The sequence below is a fragment of the Tinamus guttatus genome, unplaced genomic scaffold (assembly GCF_059628265.1).
Source record: "Tinamus guttatus ecotype Peru unplaced genomic scaffold, ASM5962826v1 Tinamus_guttatus_pri_ptg000027l, whole genome shotgun sequence".
NCBI lineage: Eukaryota > Metazoa > Chordata > Aves > Tinamiformes > Tinamidae > Tinamus > Tinamus guttatus.
In genome coordinates, this window is record NW_028288561.1 from 6,404,355 (window position 1) to 6,423,628 (window position 19,274).

The 19,274-nt window shown below is 41.6% G+C and overlaps 2 protein-coding genes across 2 annotated transcripts; both read left to right on the top strand.

Moving 5' to 3' along the window:
- The first annotated feature begins 3,478 nt into the window (after positions 1-3,478).
- On the top strand, positions 3,479-7,002 carry MRGBP (MRG domain binding protein). The gene is made up of 5 exons (XM_088529304.1): positions 3,479-3,677; positions 3,868-3,989; positions 4,503-4,584; positions 5,229-5,303; positions 5,734-7,002. The coding sequence occupies exons 1-5, from the start codon at positions 3,479-3,481 to the stop codon at positions 5,922-5,924; spliced, it is 669 nt and encodes a 222-aa protein (XP_088385430.1). The 3' UTR covers positions 5,925-7,002.
- A 1,410-nt stretch (positions 7,003-8,412) lies between these two features.
- OGFR (opioid growth factor receptor) lies at positions 8,413-18,339 on the top strand. The gene is made up of 7 exons (XM_010228144.2): positions 8,413-8,678; positions 13,226-13,288; positions 13,580-13,664; positions 13,981-14,059; positions 14,550-14,616; positions 14,889-15,037; positions 15,941-18,339. The coding sequence occupies exons 1-7, from the start codon at positions 8,451-8,453 to the stop codon at positions 17,346-17,348; spliced, it is 2,079 nt and encodes a 692-aa protein (XP_010226446.2). The 5' UTR covers positions 8,413-8,450; the 3' UTR covers positions 17,349-18,339.
- Positions 18,340-19,274: the final 935 nt, after the last annotated feature.

The following is a 19,274-nucleotide window of genomic DNA, read 5'->3' on the forward strand; positions in this document are numbered from 1 at the left end:
CTCTAAAAGGCAGGATGATAGGACACGGATCAGGTGAGAAGTCCTCTTTTCAGGGGGAAATGAGAAAGGACCTCATTTTTGGAAATACTGAAATATGTCAATGCACTGGGATTTACCATTTACTGGACTGAGAGTAATTTGGTGCAGGACTGCACACAAAATTCATGTAAAAAGGTGCATGCACTTGTGCTTGTAAAAGCTATGTATGGGCATAATATATTAACCACTTACTTGGCCTGTTACTAAGAAAGAGCAGCTTTGGCTCGTGACACCCAGGACTGGGCGGCAGTGACTTCTGAGTGCTTGTCTCGGCTTTAAGAGACCCTGTCCCTGGTCTCAAGCAAAGTATTTGATAATTCTGTTTCTCAACTTCTATAAAATAAACCTGCTAATGGTGTCCAGAGGTCTCCCGAGGTTTAATTTACCTCTGTCTGAAAATTCTTTGAGCTTCTATGCTGAGGATGTCCTAAAAATATCTAGCAAAGACTATATAGCTGGGTCTAATGCAAAGGGATGTAATGACCTCTTTTTTTTTTTTTTTTAATAAATGCTCATGTGGCATACCAGGAATTATCCAGTGTTCAGACTTTTATTTCATTAAAGGCCCTAACACATGGTGTTCTAAAATAATGACAGAAATAGTTGTAGCCATATTGCTTATCTCAGAAATCCGATGTTTCTGGAGAGAATGCCAAATGCTAGGCATATTTCTCCTTTGCTCTGACTGCGATGTCTTATGAAGTACGAGATCATCTCTCCCAAGGGACATAACACGATCCAGCAAAGCGCCGAGCGCTCTTGGTTGCTACAACGGTCTGACAGATTTCTATGGTTGAAAACAGCCAAAAGTGTAGGAAAAATAAAAGATAAAAGAACTAAACTGTGTGTCCTACATTATTGGTATCTGCTTACAACCGAAAGTAAAACACAAGGCTGAACAAGAGGAGGAGGGAAAACTTGTCAAAATTTGAAAAATCTGCTCAATGAGAGAAAAAGAAAAGCTTTTTTTGAAATTCAAAAATAGAAGAATTTAACTCTGACCCTAATCTATGTTGAGACTGTATATGACATTATTACAGACTTCCATATGTTTTTCTAGAGGCATTGAAAGGGATGAGAACATTTAGGCGCAAGGAAATGTAATTATTTGCAATTGAAATAGTATAGCAATCAGTTTATGCATATTGTCTTCCTGTTGAATTAACATTATTCTACTGAATTAAATTTTCACATGCTATTGTACTTTCAGAGGTAGCCATATGTTTTTCCCATTTTGTTTCGCATGCTACTTTTTTTAATCATTAGAACTTAATGACATAAAAATTGCTATCTGAGCTGACACAATTATTCCCTCTTGATGACAGCCTTTAAGTAGATGCACAATTTGACAGATGAGTGCTGAAACTGTGCTTGATACAGACTTAAAAAAAAATTCTTCCTGAAAAACTTTGAGAACTAGTCTACAGAGGAACAATTTGTCTGCTCTATAATTTATTTTCTTTTCTTCTTTCTTTTTTTCTTTTTTTTTTTATCTCTAGAAACATTTGTACGAAAACAGGAATTTAGTTGTTCAGGAACTCATTTACTCCTGCTGTGCAGTCACCATAGGAAATCATAACCCTCTCTTTTAATAGCAAATTAGGACTAGGTAGCAGCATAGATCAAATAAACATTAGGAGATCTTAGAAGCATATTAGGTTTAATACTAGATTAGATTTACAAGGATGGATTTAACTGGAAAAGAATGCAGAGGATTTCAAAATCAGGAAAATCCACTCGATACATAGTTTTGGCTTAAAATGAGGAAAGTGTTGTGAAGGCTGAGCAGTTTAGCAGCAGGTGCATCACAGAACAGCGATACAGAGATGACAGCAGACAGAAAAAAAAAAAGTATTTCTGGAGTTTCCTACAGTTTTGACAGGGAAAAAGCCATCCGTGCAAGATCTCTGTCCTTCTGCACAGAGCTCTCACAGAAACAGATATTCCTGGAAAATTTCAGCAGTATGTAATGCAGGCCGGGGCGAGAGATTCCTTTCTGTTTTGAAGCACTAGCTGGGACCCAGATGGAAATATAAATTTGTGCTCAGGAATTCATATCCAACACTCCTACCCCCAAAGCTGCCAAGAATTCAGAGTGAAATTTTGGGTTAAATCCATTTCTCCTGTTCACTAAATGTTAGATTAACCAGCTATAGGTGTAAGCATCACATCAGGCCCCAAACAATTACGCAAGTTAATTCTTTAGGTATCAAAGGTACAGAAAATTTTCCATTTTGAAAATTTCTTCTTTTTCCCCTTCTAACTTTTGATTACCAGCATAATTTACACGAAAACCTCTTTTTGCTTGTGAGCTTCTGCCCCCACTGTTTTATTACTCACCTGAATAGTCATTCCGTACTTATGATGTCATTGTTATTTGCTATGGAAATTATTTTAATGTAACAAGAAGGATTAAGATATGAAGAGTGAGCAATAGGAAAAACCTGATCACCTAAGCAACAGAAGTCCTGTTTCATACTTGTATGTCTAATAATACCCAACAAGGTGAAAAAAAAATAAAAAATAAAGAAAAACACATCACGGAGGGAATGATACATACTCTTTTTTCCTGAATGACTTTATCTTGTAATATACCTTAAATGACTTGCAAAGCTGGTGGGTTCTGCATTTTTAAGCATTTAAGGCATGATTATTTTCTAAGCATCAATGACAGGTTCAAATAAAAAGATCATGTTGTGACAAGGATTAGCTCAGTGCATCATTTGGGATCCTTTCCAAGTGCAATCCCGCAATTTGGGAGCTTCTTTGGAGGGATAACAAGAATGGGAAGAGCCTCATGGACAACGGGGTGGCCGACGCCGTGGCAATGGGGCAGTTCAGTGTCAGATCTGTCACCCGAGCTGTCTCTAATCTCGTTGTTTAGGCTCCAGAAAGGAGCCTAAAATGTGTATTTTCACCCCAAATCCAGTCCAGCTGTTGCCTGCCCCTGAGGTAAACCCATCTCCAAATTCGCTCGAGCTCCAGAAAGGAACCTAAAAAGGCTGTTTTAACCCCAAACCAGCCCTGCCACAGGCCTGCCCCTGAAGTAAACCTGGCTCCACGTCTGCTCGAGCTCCAGAAAGGAGCCTAAAAAAGCTGTTTCCAGCCGAGCCACAGCCTGCCCCTGAGGTAAACCCGGCTCCAAATTCGCTCGAGCTCCAGAAAGGAGCCTAAAAAAAAACTGTTTCCAGCCGAGCCACAGCCTGCCCCTGAGGTAAACCCGGCTCCAAATTCGCTCGAGCTCCGGAAAGGAACCCAAAAAGGCTATTTTCACCCCAAACCGCCCCCCGCCGCCTCATCCCGTATCGCCCCCAGAGCAACCGCCGCGCGCAACCGCCCTCCCCGCCTCCGCGCGCGGCCCCGCGGCCGGCAGGAGCCGCTGCGGCGGCGCGGGCCGGGGCGGCCGCCAGGGGGCGGCGCTGCGCGGCGCGGCGCGGCCATGGGCGAGGCGGAGGGCGGCTCGGCGGGCGCCGCGGAGAAGCCGCCGCTGCCGGTGGCGGCGGGAGCCGGCGCGGTGGTAGCGGCCGCCGCGGCGGGCGCGCCCGAGCCCGGCGTGCCGGCCGAGGAGGCGGTGGTGGTGTGGAGCCCCGAGGTGGAGGTTTGCCTCTTCCACGCCATGCTGGGCCACAAGCCCGTAGGTGAGAGCAGGCCGCAGCCGAGCCGCGGGCTCGAGTAGCGGCGCTCGCCGGGCGGCTGAGGCGGGGGGCCCGGCCGCGCTGCGGTGCTGCCCCTAGCGGCCGCGCGGGCCCGGGGCTGCGGGGACGGGTGTGTTTGGGCTGTAGGCGCCACTCGCGTTGATTTCCGCGAGTGCTTTTACCTCCACCCCAGGTGTGAATCGCCACTTCCACATGATCTGCATCCGCGATAAATTCAGCCAGAACATCGGCCGGCAGATATCCTCCAAAGTCATTTGGGACCACCTGAGCACCATGTACGATATGCAGGCGCTTGTGAGTATGAATGCGGCACAGGAGCACTCTTAGCTCCCAAAGTTGAGGAGTTTTTATAGGCCCAAATTACTCGGCTTTGCGTGGTGCTAAGAGCTAGGTGTCGTTTTGATGAGTTAATGGGAGTTTCTCCTAGGACGGTACATTAGGAGGGAGGTGATGGAGCCAGCAGCGATTTTGTTCTGTTGTTTTTTTTTTTTTTTTTCCCTATGCTCAGTTTTGACTTTTGTGTAGTTTTATTTACCTGCTGACCCTGCAAACCTTTACATAGATTCATGAGAGGAAGGCTACAATGTGTATAAAAAGAACTTGCAAAATCGGGTTCCAAGAGTACCTGGTTGTGATTGTGTTTATCTTGGCCTTATTAACGGATTTGACATAGACAATGTCTGAAGCACTTTTTAAGAATTATATACCTACTAATTGCATATAGAGATTGGAACTGTGTTTGTAACTCTTAAATCAAAGTGTAATTTTATCAAGATCACTCATAGAAATCTTCCTTTTCTTCTAAAGCATGAATCTGAGATTCTGCCATTCCCTAACATAGAGAAAAATTTTGTGCTTCCTGATGAAATGATTCAAGAAGTGAGAGAAGGTAAGATGTGACAGGACTCTTGTATTCCTGCTTGCTGTAATCTCTATTCAGAACAGGTATTTTAGCAGAACTCCGTGCACAATTTCTCATGCTGTTAAGTACAATATAGACTGGATGCTACAAATAGACTGACACCTTCTATTTGTGCTGTTTAGAGCATTAACATGGAAGATCTGTACATGTTAACTGATACCTGGATGCAGAATGAGAATCAGAATATTGCAGTACAAAATGATTAGCAGTTTATTTTGGGCTTTTTTTTCACTTTTTTGAGATGGTTCTGTTTAGTTTTGTCTGACCATAATTTTTGCTGACGTGGAGAAGGCAGTTAAGTGGCAATTCAGCTAATGCTTAAAAAACTATGCTGCAGGAATATACTAAATATCTGCAGTTAAAATAACTAGAGAAACTTGCTGCCTGGCCATGGCCTTTCCTAACTACTACTTGTGCTTGTGCATTTTTATTGTATAGTTGGATTGTTTCTACATTTTTCTATCATAACACTGAGGAAGACTTTAAATTTAATTCTGAGTGTTGCACTGAATGCTTGCGAACATTGTGCCCATATGTTGAGGTGACTAAGCTGGAAAATATACATGATTCTTTAAAACTACCCAACAGTTGCTTAATAATCTTTTCTATAGGAAAAGTTATGATTGAAGAAGAAGTGAAAGAGGAAATAAAAGAGGAGATGGAGGCTCACGCAGGCCCAGAAGAAGGTAAATTTGTAACTTTACATAGTAAAGTGAGATTAAAAAGAAGTGATTAAGAGGCATGTTCACGTTTTGGGTACTCCGTTTCAAAGTCTATGAAGTGGACTTTGCTGACTTTGAATTTCTAAAGTCGATCATATGTTCTGTGAATGTTCCTATAAAGTGTTCTGATGTTAAGTGCTGTTTAATTCCACTTACGAAATTTTACTTTTAGCCTATTAAAATTCAAACTTGGCTCTAAAACAACAACAAAAAAGCAAGAAATGCCCTTTTACAGAACATTTTTTCCATAAAACTTAACACTTTAAAGATCTTAAAGATAGTATGAGAATTGATTGGTTTGAGAAATTTTAAATCATAGAGAGAAAAGTAATGTGATTTCTTCTTTGCCTGTGTATACGACTGATGCGGAATCACCACTCTGGTTCTATTTCAGTTTTTACACCTTCTGGAAATTTAGGAAAAACAAGTGAAAAACCCAGCAGCAAAGAGAAAGAGAAGACTTCGTCAGACCCTGGCTCCAAGGAAGGATCTGATAAGAGGAAGCGCAACAGAGTCACTGAAAAGGTCCTAAATGCCAACAGCAACCCCTCCAGCCCGAGCGCTGCAAAGCGGCGCAGGACGTAGAGCTGTGAAAGAGAAAAGCATAAAACTGTGGAACATGAAGGGGAGACATTGAAAAATGAATAGCAAGGAAGACGTTACTTGAACTTCCTAAGAGAGGAGAAGGTATCTGAGCCAGGGACTTGAAGAGTCTGCACATTGGCTGTATCCATGCAAGAGGCTGCCCGTCTCTCCCAGTTTGTTAGTTCGTCAGCAGTGAGTGATAACTACCAGCTCAGGGTGTAGAGGGAGGATGCTGTCAGCTTTAGAGGTTCAGGAGGTGGTTGTGTTTCAGACCACTAACATATTGTGTCAGCACAGCTCATGACATGGGTGCTCAGTGAAAGGAGGCTCAGGTCGTAAAAATCTTTAGGTTATTTCTGTAAATTTTGGATCTTTTTCTCGCCTTTGTTATGTTGCCTTCTTTCAATATTTCAGACCCCCTGTGGGTAATGTTGTTTGGCTGTTTTACTTATTGCAGATGTGGCATTTGTATCTAATGTCTGGCATTATTCAGTAAAACGTAAGTCTTTTAAATCCAGACAACTAATGGGTTGAAGTTTTCTTTCATATTGTTATATTGGTTAGAAGGAGGAGGAAATCTCTGCTACCTGGATCCTTAGTGGTGTCGCATTTTTTTTCAGCATTCTTTATAAATGTGTATGGTTTAAGTGAAAACGACAGAGCCTCTAGTCGGAAGAATTAATCAGTGTTCTATATAAAATATCCAGTGATGTCACATGATATTGAAAGGGATCATCTGAGCTGTGCACAAACCTAGAGACGTTGCTTCATCCACCTGTACTATAGTAGTGTATATAACAGTGGGGTTTGTACTTGGTTATTTAAATTTTTTAAAGCAATTTTATTAAATGTTATTGCAAAAGTATTGCAAAATTGATCCTGATCTGCAACCTAAATATTCTGAAGTAGTTTTACTAAAAAAATTTACTCGCGTATTGTAATGCTTCTCTTTTATATGCTACAGTATTAATACCAAAACTGGCAGACGTTACTGTTGCCGAAAGGTGGTTTGCACTTAACAAACACGGGTTAAATGGTGAATGAAACAGACTGAAATTTTACTCAATTTGTTTCACCATATGAACTATCCATTAATATGGTGAAGCAGTATTAACTATCATTAATAAATAAAAAGAATCCTTAGTCTACCAGTATTGCATTTGAGGTTAGAAGCGAGAGACCTAAAAGCTTTCTTTCTCTGTAAGTACATAGCCAAATTCCTGTCTGTTTTATTCACATTTCTTGTTTTTTACCAAGAATAAATGACACGTTTGTTTCACTAAATGGTAGTTGTTGCATAACTTAATTAAAAATTGGCCCACAGCTTATTTTTTAATGGTATTTAGTTATCTTATGCTTTTTGTGAAGCTGCCCAGAATTACCTATCTACTGTGTAGGAGCCTAAATAATTTTACTTACCTATTTTTTTAATGGCTGTATCAGAATCTTAGGAACTAGTACCCTATAACTTAAACAATATTTTTGATTTAAAAAATTCTGGCTTGCTAAAATCCGAAGCACCCTATTTTCTCTCTTCTGATTAGCATAGCAGGTATGAAGTGTTGAGTTCAGAGCATGGCCTTTTTTTATCCTTTGATAGTTAATCTTTTTACCATTTCATTAACTTTCACTAGCCAATTCTAGAAAGTTAAAGCACTGCCAGGATGTTACTGGGTGGCTACTACAGCTGCTTCCAAGGGCGTTTTTACAGCGGGCTGCAAGCTCCCTGTGCCCAAGGTCTGAGGTAGCTGGACAGGAACAAATTTCCAAAACAGAAGTTATAAAATTCCATTAATTTATTGCTGTGCTCCAGCAGAAAAGCTCAGCAAATGGTCCAGTGACCCACTTTCCATCTGGAGAGCTCCACAGAGCTCATCTGGGGCAGAGATGCTACAGGTGACTCCAAAATTTTCCAGCTGGGTAGAAATCAAGCTCTTTTATAACCTGGTATGAAGAAGTTTCTGATTTTAATTTTTGAGATTTTAAAAAATATCCTCAAATTACTACAATGGTTGGTACTGTCAAGCTACTTGAAGTTACCATATACTTTGCTTATAGCTCTGTTCCTGGGTGAGCTCTTAAAGGTGAGTCCTGTTAACTTTTGCGATTTCCTTAAGCATTAAAATGTTGATTACTTCGTAATGATCTGCATAGGTCTTAACCACAAATTTAAAAATTAACCATAACTTTAAAAATAATTTTTAATATTTTTAATTTTTGTATTCGTAATATTTGTTAATTCATCGCTTATTTCTCGTTTTTATTTGTTGATATTAATTCTGCTCCCGGGAGGGGCCATACCGAGGGTCTTAAGCGGAGCCCCCGCCTCAGCCCCCGCGCGGGGGCGGGGCACAGGGGCGGGGCGTTGGCCACTCTGCGCCAATGGGGTGTGGCGCGGGGGCGGGGCGAGGCGGGGTTGCGCCAATGCGGCGCAGCGGTGGGCGGCGGGGGCGGAGCTTCCTCTTCCCGCCCTGCCGCGCGCGCGCGGCGCTTTGTGAGGCGGCGCTGCGCTCCCCGCGCGCTCCCATGGCGGCCTGGCCCGGCGCCGCGGGGGAGGCGCGGGACGAGGCGGCCCTGTGGGGCTACGACTCCACCTGGGAGAGCGGCGGCGACGACGACGAGGAAGATGACGATGAGGAGGAGGAGGAGGAGGAGAGCAGCGGCGAGCCGACGGCCGGGGCCGAGCCGCAGGACGCGGGGCCGGCAGCGGTGCCGAGCGGCTGGCGGAGCGGCCGCCAGGCCGGCGGCGCCCAGGTGGGTGCGACCTCGAAGGGGCTCAGGGCCGAGAGCTGCGCGCAGTGCGGCGAGGGGAAGCGGGGAGGCCTCGCAATCAGCTCTGTTCGCTGCGTGGCCGCCTCGTTTTTCGTGTGTGCAGGTTTTGAACTCCCGAACCGTTTATCGATATCCTGCAGCTCCCTGTAGGGCTTATTTATATACAGTGTGCTTTCCAATGGTCTTGCATTCAAAATTGAACCGATGGAAGCATCACTTTCAATTTCTCCTGGGCATTTTATTTTCTAGGGAGCGTATTGCAGAACAGCTGTGAAAGCAGGAGCGTTCAAAAACCCTGTACGTGCTCGCAGTAGCACTGCAAAACGCGAGCACTTGTCTCTGGTGCCTTAAAATGATGTCAGCTCCTCCCACTCAGGAGAAAAGGAAACTGATCCTTTTTGCTTTTGCTTCAGGGACTTGTTCGTGGTCTCAGAATATAAATAGGCAGATAAAGCTTGATACACTTGAAGGAGTTTATTATTAAACATAAAATCGCATCATATATTTTTAAAATACTCCTTTTTTATTTCTTTTTCTTTTCTGTGCACTATGGTACTCCAAACCTTCATGATTTTCTTCTGTATTTCCTGCTCGTTCCGTATTTTGCAAGCAAAAGCAAGGTTTAAATGTAGCACATGGACATGCCTGTAAATGTCTCAGCACTTTCCTGGAGTTTACTCCAGACCTTGGTTGTGCACATATATATTTATGAAAAGTCACCAGTATTTTATGTTGAATCCCTGTAATGCTGAAGGGATGGACGGGGACTTGCTCAGAAATGGTTTCTGCTCTTTGCTTGAAGGCACATGGTCATGTGTTTTTGTTCATTGCTGGAATTTTGCTTTAGTTTACAAGTTTTAAACTAGAACCTCCAGGTTATTCTTTTCTTTTTAAGTAACACTTCCTGGATTGAGACAACAGGAAATGCAGTGACCATTTTTTCACTCCAGTGAATGGAGTTTTCAGACTTTGCTTTACAGCGGACGCTGTCCCTGAGGTGTGTGGCCCTGCAATATTGCACTGCATCTTTAAAGAACAGCTTTTTCTTTGATGCCAAAAGAGTAGTCACCACTGTCTGACAGTGCCTGAAAAATTTTTGAGGGGGGTGAGAATAAATAGGAAAAGAAACTGCAAATCTGGTCTGTTTGCGCCTCTACAGCTGTCCAAAGGCTTGAATCGGTTTCCAAGACTAGTTCCTGTTTCTGTTTTTTACCACCCTAATTCTAATTCTTCTCCCTTCAGTCTAGATGGTATTCTTTATTCCTGAAGCTGTTAAAGTTTTTATGCAGTGTTCAGGCTTTTTATTATTACTTACACTTAATTAATTTCAAAAATTACCTGAAATTCTCCTTTTGTATTTACATGACACAAATGCTGCATATTTGCAATCAGGGATTCTTGCACTTGAGTCTTCTTTTTTTTTGTCTTTTTTTTTCTTTTATTTGAATGCCTTTAGCCTCTAAGAAAGAGGATTGAAAATCTTGGCATTTAAGCTGATTTTAAAAGGTTACCTTTCCGCAAACTGTAAAGCATGAGGTTTGTAGCCTGTTGCTTAGAGCTGCAGGACAACAAGTCCTGTTGCCTCCTGCATTCCCATAACTTTCGGTGAACTAAAGATTACACTTACTCAGCTGCTCTTCCAGGATGCTGTTTTCCTTCTTGTTTCTGTGTCTGACAGATAATCTGCACATTGTTTCCTCTCCTTTACTTGCAGCTGGCTACCAGTTCTCAGGCAAACGCAGGTCACGTTATCCTCACCTGACTTTATTCTCTGCTTTTCTCACACGCTTCCAGTAGCAATACATGTTATGATTGACGTGTTGGAAGTAGAACTATTCTAATATTGCTTATCAATGTTGTGAGAAACATGCAAGTCTAACTTAGAAGCACAAGATTATGAAATTTGTGTGCATGTTTGTCTCACATCTGGAAGAAAGGGAAGGTTTTGTTTTCTTGGGCAGAAGTTTAGACCCAGGGACACCTGCTTAAATGAGGGACTGAGTTTTCTCTTTGCTTCTCTGTCCTATTTCCTCTAATACTTTGTTCCAGAGTGTCTCTATCCTGGATCCAGCTTCTTTCCAAGCTTTATTGCCTCTCCTCTGTGTTCCTTGCAGTCTTGCCCTGCATCTATCTCTGTGCCTGCAGCTGCTCCCCTGCAAATCGATCCTTCAGATCTGGAGCCTGCCGTTAGCCTGTGTTAGCTTTGCTAAATGGCAGTATTTTAGAAATTTAGATATAAAGAACATCTGGAAGTTGATTCATCTGTAACTGGTAGCAAATCTGTAATTGATTCCAGAGATATTGAGATTACATCCTTGAAGTTAAAAACTTTTATCATCAAAAGCATAATGAATTTTTAAATCCTGTTTCCTGCTTACATCTTGAACAAAGAATATTTTTGACTTCTTCTGGCTGAACCTATTTCTCATTTTGTTTGCAGCCTGCTACTGTTCTTCTCAAGAGTTAAGTTTGTAGCAAAGTCTATTTTTGTTTGTTTGAAATTTCTAATTTTTATGCTTGGCTGAATTTCTTCATTAGTAGTTTGGGTAGATTAGAAGTCCAAACACTCATATCCAGTCCCATGGGCCATGGGGTTTGGAAAACTTCTCCCACCTGTTCTAGTCTGCGTTGCCATGTAAAATGGAGATGTATTGCTATGTAGACAGGCATTATTTTAGATATTCAACAAAAACAAAAGTCCAGCAGTATCTACTTCATTCCTGTCACAGAAATATGAGAGGGTCATGGTGCGTAAATGTGTATATTTTAAATGTAACTTTTAAAAATTGCATATAGATGACCTCCCTCTGTGGACAAAGTTTTGCTTTCCCAGCAAATGTATTTCCCAGTTTATGTATTTCATAAACTGAAAGTACTAGAAATCAGCAGGGCTGATGAGCTGCATTACTAGAAGATGTTACAAAATCTAATCCACTTCCTGCCTTAATAATTAATCAAATCAGTGATCACTCTTCACTTGCATGTGGTTTAGGTTTTTATTTTTCTCTGGGTCAAGGAGATCAGAAAGTATCAAATGCAGTTCATAAATAACTCAGGAGAGCATTTGCTGCTGCTTCCTTCTAGGTTGCTGAAAATGTTTATTTTGCAAGAATCTGCCTATTTTATCCCAGTTCCACAGAGACCCTGTACTTGGTCCCAACACTGAAGGCCCTGACCTCCAGCATTGGGCAGGTCCTCCTGGTCACGAGCAGCCTTGCTTGTTTTGATGGGTCTGACTTGACATTTTGGAACGATTTTAAAGGTTTTCATGGTTTGGGGCAAGAGGTTTCAGCAACCCAACAAGATTAAGCCTCTCTCCTGCCTGTGAATTTTAACAAAAGCTTTCTCCTCACTGAGATAGTACACACATGCACTTCATTTGGTTAAAATGCATCTTAAATGGTGTCATGCAGCTCGAGGAAGTGATGGAACTGTTCTTTGTGAGTTAGGTCTAACTGCTACATTTTTTAAAACATGTTTTACACTGTTGGGTTTGCAGGTGCCACTTAAGTTAGAAATACTTCATTGGTGTGAGATCTGGAACAAATCTAGCACATCTGGGTAATAGGAAGAACCTGACACCTAGCTGTCAGGTGAACTTTTTACAGTAATTTGAATTATGAACAAAATTGTCTGAATTCATCTGTAACTATGTAGATCTGTCACTTGGCAACTAATAAGAATCATATGAATCCTTGCTGGCAGAATCCTCATTTTATGTATATTCTTGCTTTATTTGACAAGTTTAGTTGCCTTTCATGTTAAATGCTTTTTCTTTGTAGGTGCAAAGAAGAATAAATTTGTCACTGTTATCTTGGAGGGGATTTCAGTTAGGTCTGAAGTAAAATTTACTTGCTTGAAAGATGAGTAACCAAGATGAAGATTGTTATGAGAACACAGTAAAATATCTAGTGTGATCCTGCATGTTTGTTATCTTTCTTTGTTTAAACTGACATGATGCGGGCCGATTGCTCTGGAGCACAAAGCAAAGATAAATAAAATTGTACTTCAGTAATGCCTAGAAGGAATAAGAATCCTGATTTTAAGTGATCTTTTTATATTTTGAATTCTACAATTTAAAGTACGAACTCTGTCCTGTCTAGGGTATATGGTGACTATTTTTGAGAGAAAAAGGACTTGGTTTCTCTTTTTAAAGCCTTGGACTTAACAAAGAAAATATCAATGGCTTTTTGGGTAGTTCTGACCATTTCCATGCTTATGGCTTGTCAGAAAACACCCATCTGCAATAAAGGATAAATATAAAACATTAAGACTCTGGTTAATAAGAAAAAAAATGTTTAAAGGAAATGGTGCAAAATCCTGTTAGCTGGAAGTTACCATCAAGAAGGCAAGAAAATAACTGCAGTATCAGACTGGCTGCTTGTACGGGTGCTGGAAGTGCAAGATGGGGGTGGGGTGCAAGAAAGTGGGAGGCAGAAGAACAACTGTTAGAGATGCGGATTTCAGCCAGTGGCATTTATGCAGGAGAGGTTTTAATTCTGGGTCGTTGATGTGTCTCTCTTCTCTAGTTCTTAGGCAGGCGCAACTGGAATGCAGCGAAAGACTTGCAGAGATACAGACGTCGCTACCCGGTATGTGTGTGTTCTCAGGGCTCTTCCTCATCAAGTGCTAAGTTAAAGATAACTTCCTGGGTTTTAGAACATGGTTTTGTCTTTATTTTGACATGCTCAGAACTTCTAAGAATTTAACTTGTGGGGGATAAGGGGTGATGTTCTTGTGAGTGCATAACAAATAAGCTGTTGCCCAAAGCATGTCTTGATTCCTCAGCTGATGGTGGAAACATGAGGAAATTCAGGAAGTGTTTGAGTGGATACTGCATTTTAAGAGATTGCTACTCTTTGATTGTTTGTTCTCATCTCCAGGGTTTGGTAGAACCAGAAAGTGATGAGGAGGAAGAGATGTGGAACTTGAGCTTTTACAGAAATGAGGTTTCTTTTAGGCCCCATGGTGAGTACCTTGCTTAAGTTCAGTGCATCTGTACTGTGCCTCTTTCAATAGGTCAAAGAGTAACTGATCCATGATGGAAAACTATAAAAAGTGCAGAGGCGTTTCCCTTTTAAAAGGCAGAATTTGCCACTTCCTCCTTGTTTGTGCCAAATATTCCTTCATTTTTTTGTTTGCTGATAGAAATCTAGACTTCTTTTTTTTCTGACTCCTTAAAGCACCCGTCTAATTACATAAACTGATATGTACATGCTAACACCTGACTCTGGTCTGATTAACTTTAAATTTACTTTTCATTTATTTCTTTCTTTCTCTTTAGGTTTGCCTATTGAACGTCTTCTTGAGTCTTGGTGGGACAACTATGAAATTCTTGAAGAAAATCATTCTTACATACAGTGGTAAACCCCTGCATAATATGGTTCTTCTCTTCACAACTGATAGCATATATGTTCCTGAATTCAGCTTCCCAAGAGGTCCAGAGTCACCCCTGAGTCAGACTTGAGCTCACTTTACTTTTGTGAGTTATGTTCTTGTGGAAGCAACGAGCTGGATATCCTGAAGGCTCAGGTTTCTGTTGCAGCTATGGTGACAGATCTGTCATGCCTGGTCTTCCAGTGTGCTGCAGAACAAGACACAGTGGCAACGAGAGAGGTCCCAATAAGCCAAGTCTGCTGATAGCACCTTTGTTTAGATTTATTTCATCTTATTTATTTTGATGGGAGGAACTTACTTGCCATATGGTAAACTTCTGTGTCTGTAAGGATGTGAACTTTTCTAGAGAGGCCTTTTATAGCAGTTATTGAAATCCTTGTTAATTTTACTGGAATAGACAACCTGGATTGGATGTTGTTTTTTCATCTTCTGGACAGAAAATTTCTTTCTCTTCAGGTTATTCCCTTTACGTGAACATGGGATGAACTGGCATGCCAGACCACTCACACGTCAAGAAATAGAGGTATTTATTTTTACCTGCAGGTCATTAGGATTTTCCCTAGGTGCCTTTACTTTTTTTTTTTTTTTTCCTCCAATCCCTCCTGTGAACAGATCTCACACAAGTGCTTTTAAGTGTGACATTTGACTGTCTTGAGTGTGCCAGTAGCTACAGCAACAAATCATGTACTTACTGATAGAACCAACTTTTGTTCATTATTCAGAGGTCATTTAAAAAAAAAAAAAAAAGTTACAGCTAGTTGCTACATTTATTCCCTGGTGTCTCTTGCCTTTTAGGCCTTTAAGAAGTCCAGTGATGTTATGCAAAGGTTTGAACGTGCTTATCAGCTCATGTTGAGTTTTTATGGAATCACTCTGACTAATCAGAAAACTGGAGAGCTTAAAAGAGCAGAGAATTGGGCTGAACGATTCCAAAACCTGAACCGGTGAGTCTCTGTATTACTGGGCACTTATCATAGCCAGACATGTTTTGCGAAGGGAAAAAAAAATCATACGAAATTGAGAAAATTGTCAGCTCTTCAGAAATGGTTGCTTTTGTTGATAGAAAAGTCAGCTAGCAAAATTATTCTTATCTTACCTCTGTCTCAGAGGCAATTTTTACAGGTAGCCAAATTGCCTTTGTGGTGATCCTCTTAAGCTGTAATATAGGAGTGTTTTTACATATGCTTCATGCTTCCCTGATTGTTTATAAAGCTATCTTGAGGCCAGTGAAATGCTTTGAGTCTTTCTTTGCAAAGTGCTCTGTAATTTGTCGATGTTGTGTTTTTGTAGGTACACAGTGATAGTATTGACCCTTAATAGTCCATACTTCCATATTAAAAGGGACCCTAAAAGGACTGCACATACAGAAGAAAAATCAATTTGAGGACTGTCAAATAGAAAAACTCCGTGTCTAGCCTAGGTCCCTAAGTAGTTAAGCTCTGGAAGCATCAAGGGAAGCATCCTCACATGCCTGTGTTTTTATACTCTTCTACAGGCTTACCCTGCAGGCCACCATCAGGGACAGGATATTGGGCTGCGTGGACTTATGTGTCTGACCCAATATGGTGGCTGTTATCTTCTGATGGATGATGCAGAAAGCCAGAACCTTTCCAAGCAGTTGAGATGTTTAATGCAAGCAGACCAAGGAGGGCTAGGAAGGTACTTCTGAAAGTAGACAGCTGCAGTAGGTGCTTTAAAAGTAAGCCAGTCTATACTCCCATTCCCATCTGCAAACATTCTTTAATAGATGATGATTAACAATATACAAAATACTTTGTAACCCTGAGGTTCAGTGTGACTGCAGACAGGTAAGACTACCCCTTAACAACTTTGCCTGTTTCCCTCAGGTTTAGCCACAACAATTTGCGCATTACTCGCATCCTGAAGTGCCTGGGGGAGATGGGATACGAAGACTATCAAGTGCAGTTGGTGAAGTTTTTCTTAACAGAAACTCTTGTTAAGGAGACGCTACCAAATGTCAAGAGAAGTGCCTTGGATTACTTTCTGTTCACTGTCAGAAGCAAACGGAAGAGAAGAGAACTTGTCTACTATGCCTGGCAACACTTCAAGCCTCAGAGCAGCTTTGTATGGGCGCCGCGAGACAAACTGCTGAAGTACAGACCCCGCTCAGCTAAGGCACAACCGTGCCAAAAGGATGAAAGTAAAGGGGAAATTCCTGGTACAAAAAGTGATGGGTCTGTGGAAAAGGATCAGAAGGATCGGTTGCTAGAGGAGGAGCAGAAAGCTGGAGATAATGAAGATGGTCTAAATGTAAGTTCAGACTTACAGCCTGAAGAAGTGAATCAGGAAGACCTAAAAGAGAAGTTAAATGAACGTGTTTTGGAGGGAGGGGACGGTGAAGAAGAGAAAGACCCTCTATTTGCACAACATGAGGAGAAGGATTTGAACAATGAGGCTGAAGAAGTGCAGAGTGCTGCAGAGAGTGATAGCACCAAGGAGAGCAAGAAGAGAAAACTGGATGCAAGTAAGGCAGACAATAAACACAGTGAGCAGGAGAAAAGCCCTCCTGATATTGAAAAAATTTCCCGTAATCTAGGAGAATGTGCAATTGATGCAGAAATCCCCTCCTCCATTCCAGTCCTGCAGACAGAAGAGAACCAGAAAATACTTAAAAAAGAAACAGTGAGCACTGGAGGCGCAACAGCACTGGAGGTAGCTGATGCAGCTGTAAAGCGGAGGAAAGTTGATAAAGGGGCACAGAAAGGCAAAACATGCACCTTGGCCATTAACCTGAACGTGAGGCCCCCTCCTCCTAGTGCCCCCTCAAATACACCCGTTGCAAACACTGAGACGGAGGAGGGAAAGATCAGTGAAAAAAAGGCAGAGAGAGTGGAAGAGAGCACTGAGAACTCTGGTGGTGATGGAAAAGGAGGGGTTGTGGAGTCCACAGCTGAGCACAAGGTTTCCAAGATGGACTGCATTTCTCCAGGAAGCGATGACCTGGAGTCAGATGGAGATCAAGTCAGAGCCGAGAGCAACCAGCCCCACTGCAACAGTGTCCTCCCGGGATGCCAGAGTGAGGCAGACAGGGTAGAACAGCATGAAAAGGTGGAAGAAAATGTGAACAAAAACACGCAAGCAAAAGCCACAGACAAGAACCAAGATCAAGAGAGACTTGAGCAAAGCGTGGCAACCATTTGTCCTGAGCAAGACAGTGCTGAGGTTGTAGTACAAAAAGGAGATAACTCTCAGCAAGTAGCAGGACCTGATGAAGAGCAGGTAGGGACAGAGTGAGCCAAGTGTGGCAGCAGCACTGGAGCAGGCAGAGAAGAGCCTGCTTTAACTGCTGTAACCAGCTTTGGTGATACAGATAGCAGAGATATAGGGGAAAACAGATTTCCTTTGACTCGTCCTGGTTAAATGCAGTCTGACCTTCACCTTTCACCCTTTTTCTTTAATCATTTGTAGTGACTTTGAAAACTAGCCCTTGCTTATCCTAAAAAGGTAAAGTCTAATTTAATCATCTTCATGGATGGACTGTGTCCTATTGTTGTTTTTTATCCGATATTCACGACTATTTGGGATAAACAGTGATTTTTGCACTTTGCTTTGTTTCTGGTATGTCCATTTTTAAAGAGAAGAGGAAAATAAATCTGTTTTCTTGTTTGATCTAATCATGTAAATCGATGTACAATATTTTTAGTGCAGGACAGACAGCATGAGCTGCTTTGCTTTCTCTCTATTACTGTATAAGTTCTGTCTGTTACTTTGGAAATCTGTGCCTTCACTGAAGGCTTCTTTACTCCTGTCAAAGGTGCTGTGTGTCTGCTGCTTAGGGCAGAAATTGTACTTTTTGTGGCATTTGCCTAAAAGAAATGAGTACATGCACTTTGCATGCATGTAAGAGTGTAGTTGCCCTTCTCTTCCTGTAAGAAAATAGAGTTGATCTTAGCGCATCATAAAGAGGTACCTTTAGACTATCTGACCAGTATTAACATCTGTGTATAGATATTGTTCCCTGTTTTGCAAAGTGTTGAATAATTTATTCCCTTTTTCCTCATCAGAAGTTGCCGGAAGCACTTAGCAAGAGGGGCTGAGTGCATGGCTTGTCTACCTGTTTTGAAAAGTAAAACCTTCAGACTTTGCTTGGAGCTCTCTGGAGCTTTTCTTTCCCAGGGTTTATCACCACTTCCAGGCCTTTGAGAGTCTTCCACACACATTTATGCCCACTGCTGGTTCAAAGGCCTTTCTCAATTGCCAAATTGTTTATATTTACATCTTTTCAGAATTTGCAGTTAAGTAGCTTTGCTTATGTTTTCTGCAGACCCATTGCAGGAAGTTGGATGTGGCAAATTTAAACAACTTTCCAGTTATGGCAGATGTTTTAATGATCAGGATGTCAGACAACCAGGGTATGTTCTACTGCGATGTGTCTGGAAATCACTGGGGCTTTGTTGTGGAGCTGTTAATTGAGACTATTTAATTGGAGGGAGTAACTTGTCTGGTTCATTTATTTACGGTCCTAGATAATTTAATCTGAGACCTTGCCAGCTATTTGCCTGCCTTACTGACCTCCCCTGTTAGCCATTCTGCCTGACTTATGCTCCTTCAGAGTTGGCTGAATGTTGTATTAAACAATTTCGCACTTTTGCTCTTGGAGATTTACAAGAAGGGATCTGTTTCGTGAAGTAAAGGAAACCATTCTAGCAGCCAGGAGGGCTGGGCTTGATGTTTGCTCAGACTGTGTGTTTTAGCCTTGGGGGTTTTAGGTGCTGTTCGCTTTGTGTAGGAGAGGGTGGGTGGCTTCCCCCTTGCCAGAAAGCTGATGCAGTAGCCCGTGAAATGTTCATATTTCTCTTCTTTCTGCTTCTGAAGAAGCTTCATCTCTCAAGGAATTTGATCTGTGATTTACCTTCCCAGTCTGTATGCCCTGATGGAGAATGCCACAAACGTGTGTGGAGGAATAAAAGCCTTCAAAGTTAAGGAGATCATTTAATGCTCATAGTCACACTCAGGCTGGAAAAAGGCTTAAATATTTTTTTTAAAAAAACATTTTATGGAAAAATGGTGTTTAATATAAATACAATTAACTGCAGCTATAAGTACTTTAACATGCTGAGTGAAAAATCTTTCATAAAAGATTCATAAGAAATTGTTAATGATAGTTTTTGTACAGATTTACAGGCTTTTTTATTTAATGAAGTTTCCATTGTGAATGGA

Bases quoted from the DNA above. Each gene is read 5' to 3' on its own strand.
- MRGBP (XM_088529304.1), top strand. From the start codon at position 3,479: ATGGGCGAGGCGGAGGGCGGCTCGGCGGGCGCCGCGGAGAAGCCGCCG. The intron at 3,678-3,867 runs GTGAGAGCAGGC...CCTCCACCCCAG, and splicing joins GCTGGGCCACAAGCCCGTAG to GTGTGAATCGCCACTTCCAC. The intron at 5,304-5,733 runs GTAAATTTGTAA...GTTCTATTTCAG, and splicing joins TCACGCAGGCCCAGAAGAAG to TTTTTACACCTTCTGGAAAT.
- OGFR (XM_010228144.2), top strand. From the start codon at position 8,451: ATGGCGGCCTGGCCCGGCGCCGCGGGGGAGGCGCGGGACGAGGCGGCC. The intron at 13,665-13,980 runs GTGAGTACCTTG...CTTTCTCTTTAG, and splicing joins GGTTTCTTTTAGGCCCCATG to GTTTGCCTATTGAACGTCTT. The intron at 14,060-14,549 runs GTAAACCCCTGC...CTTTCTCTTCAG, and splicing joins AATCATTCTTACATACAGTG to GTTATTCCCTTTACGTGAAC.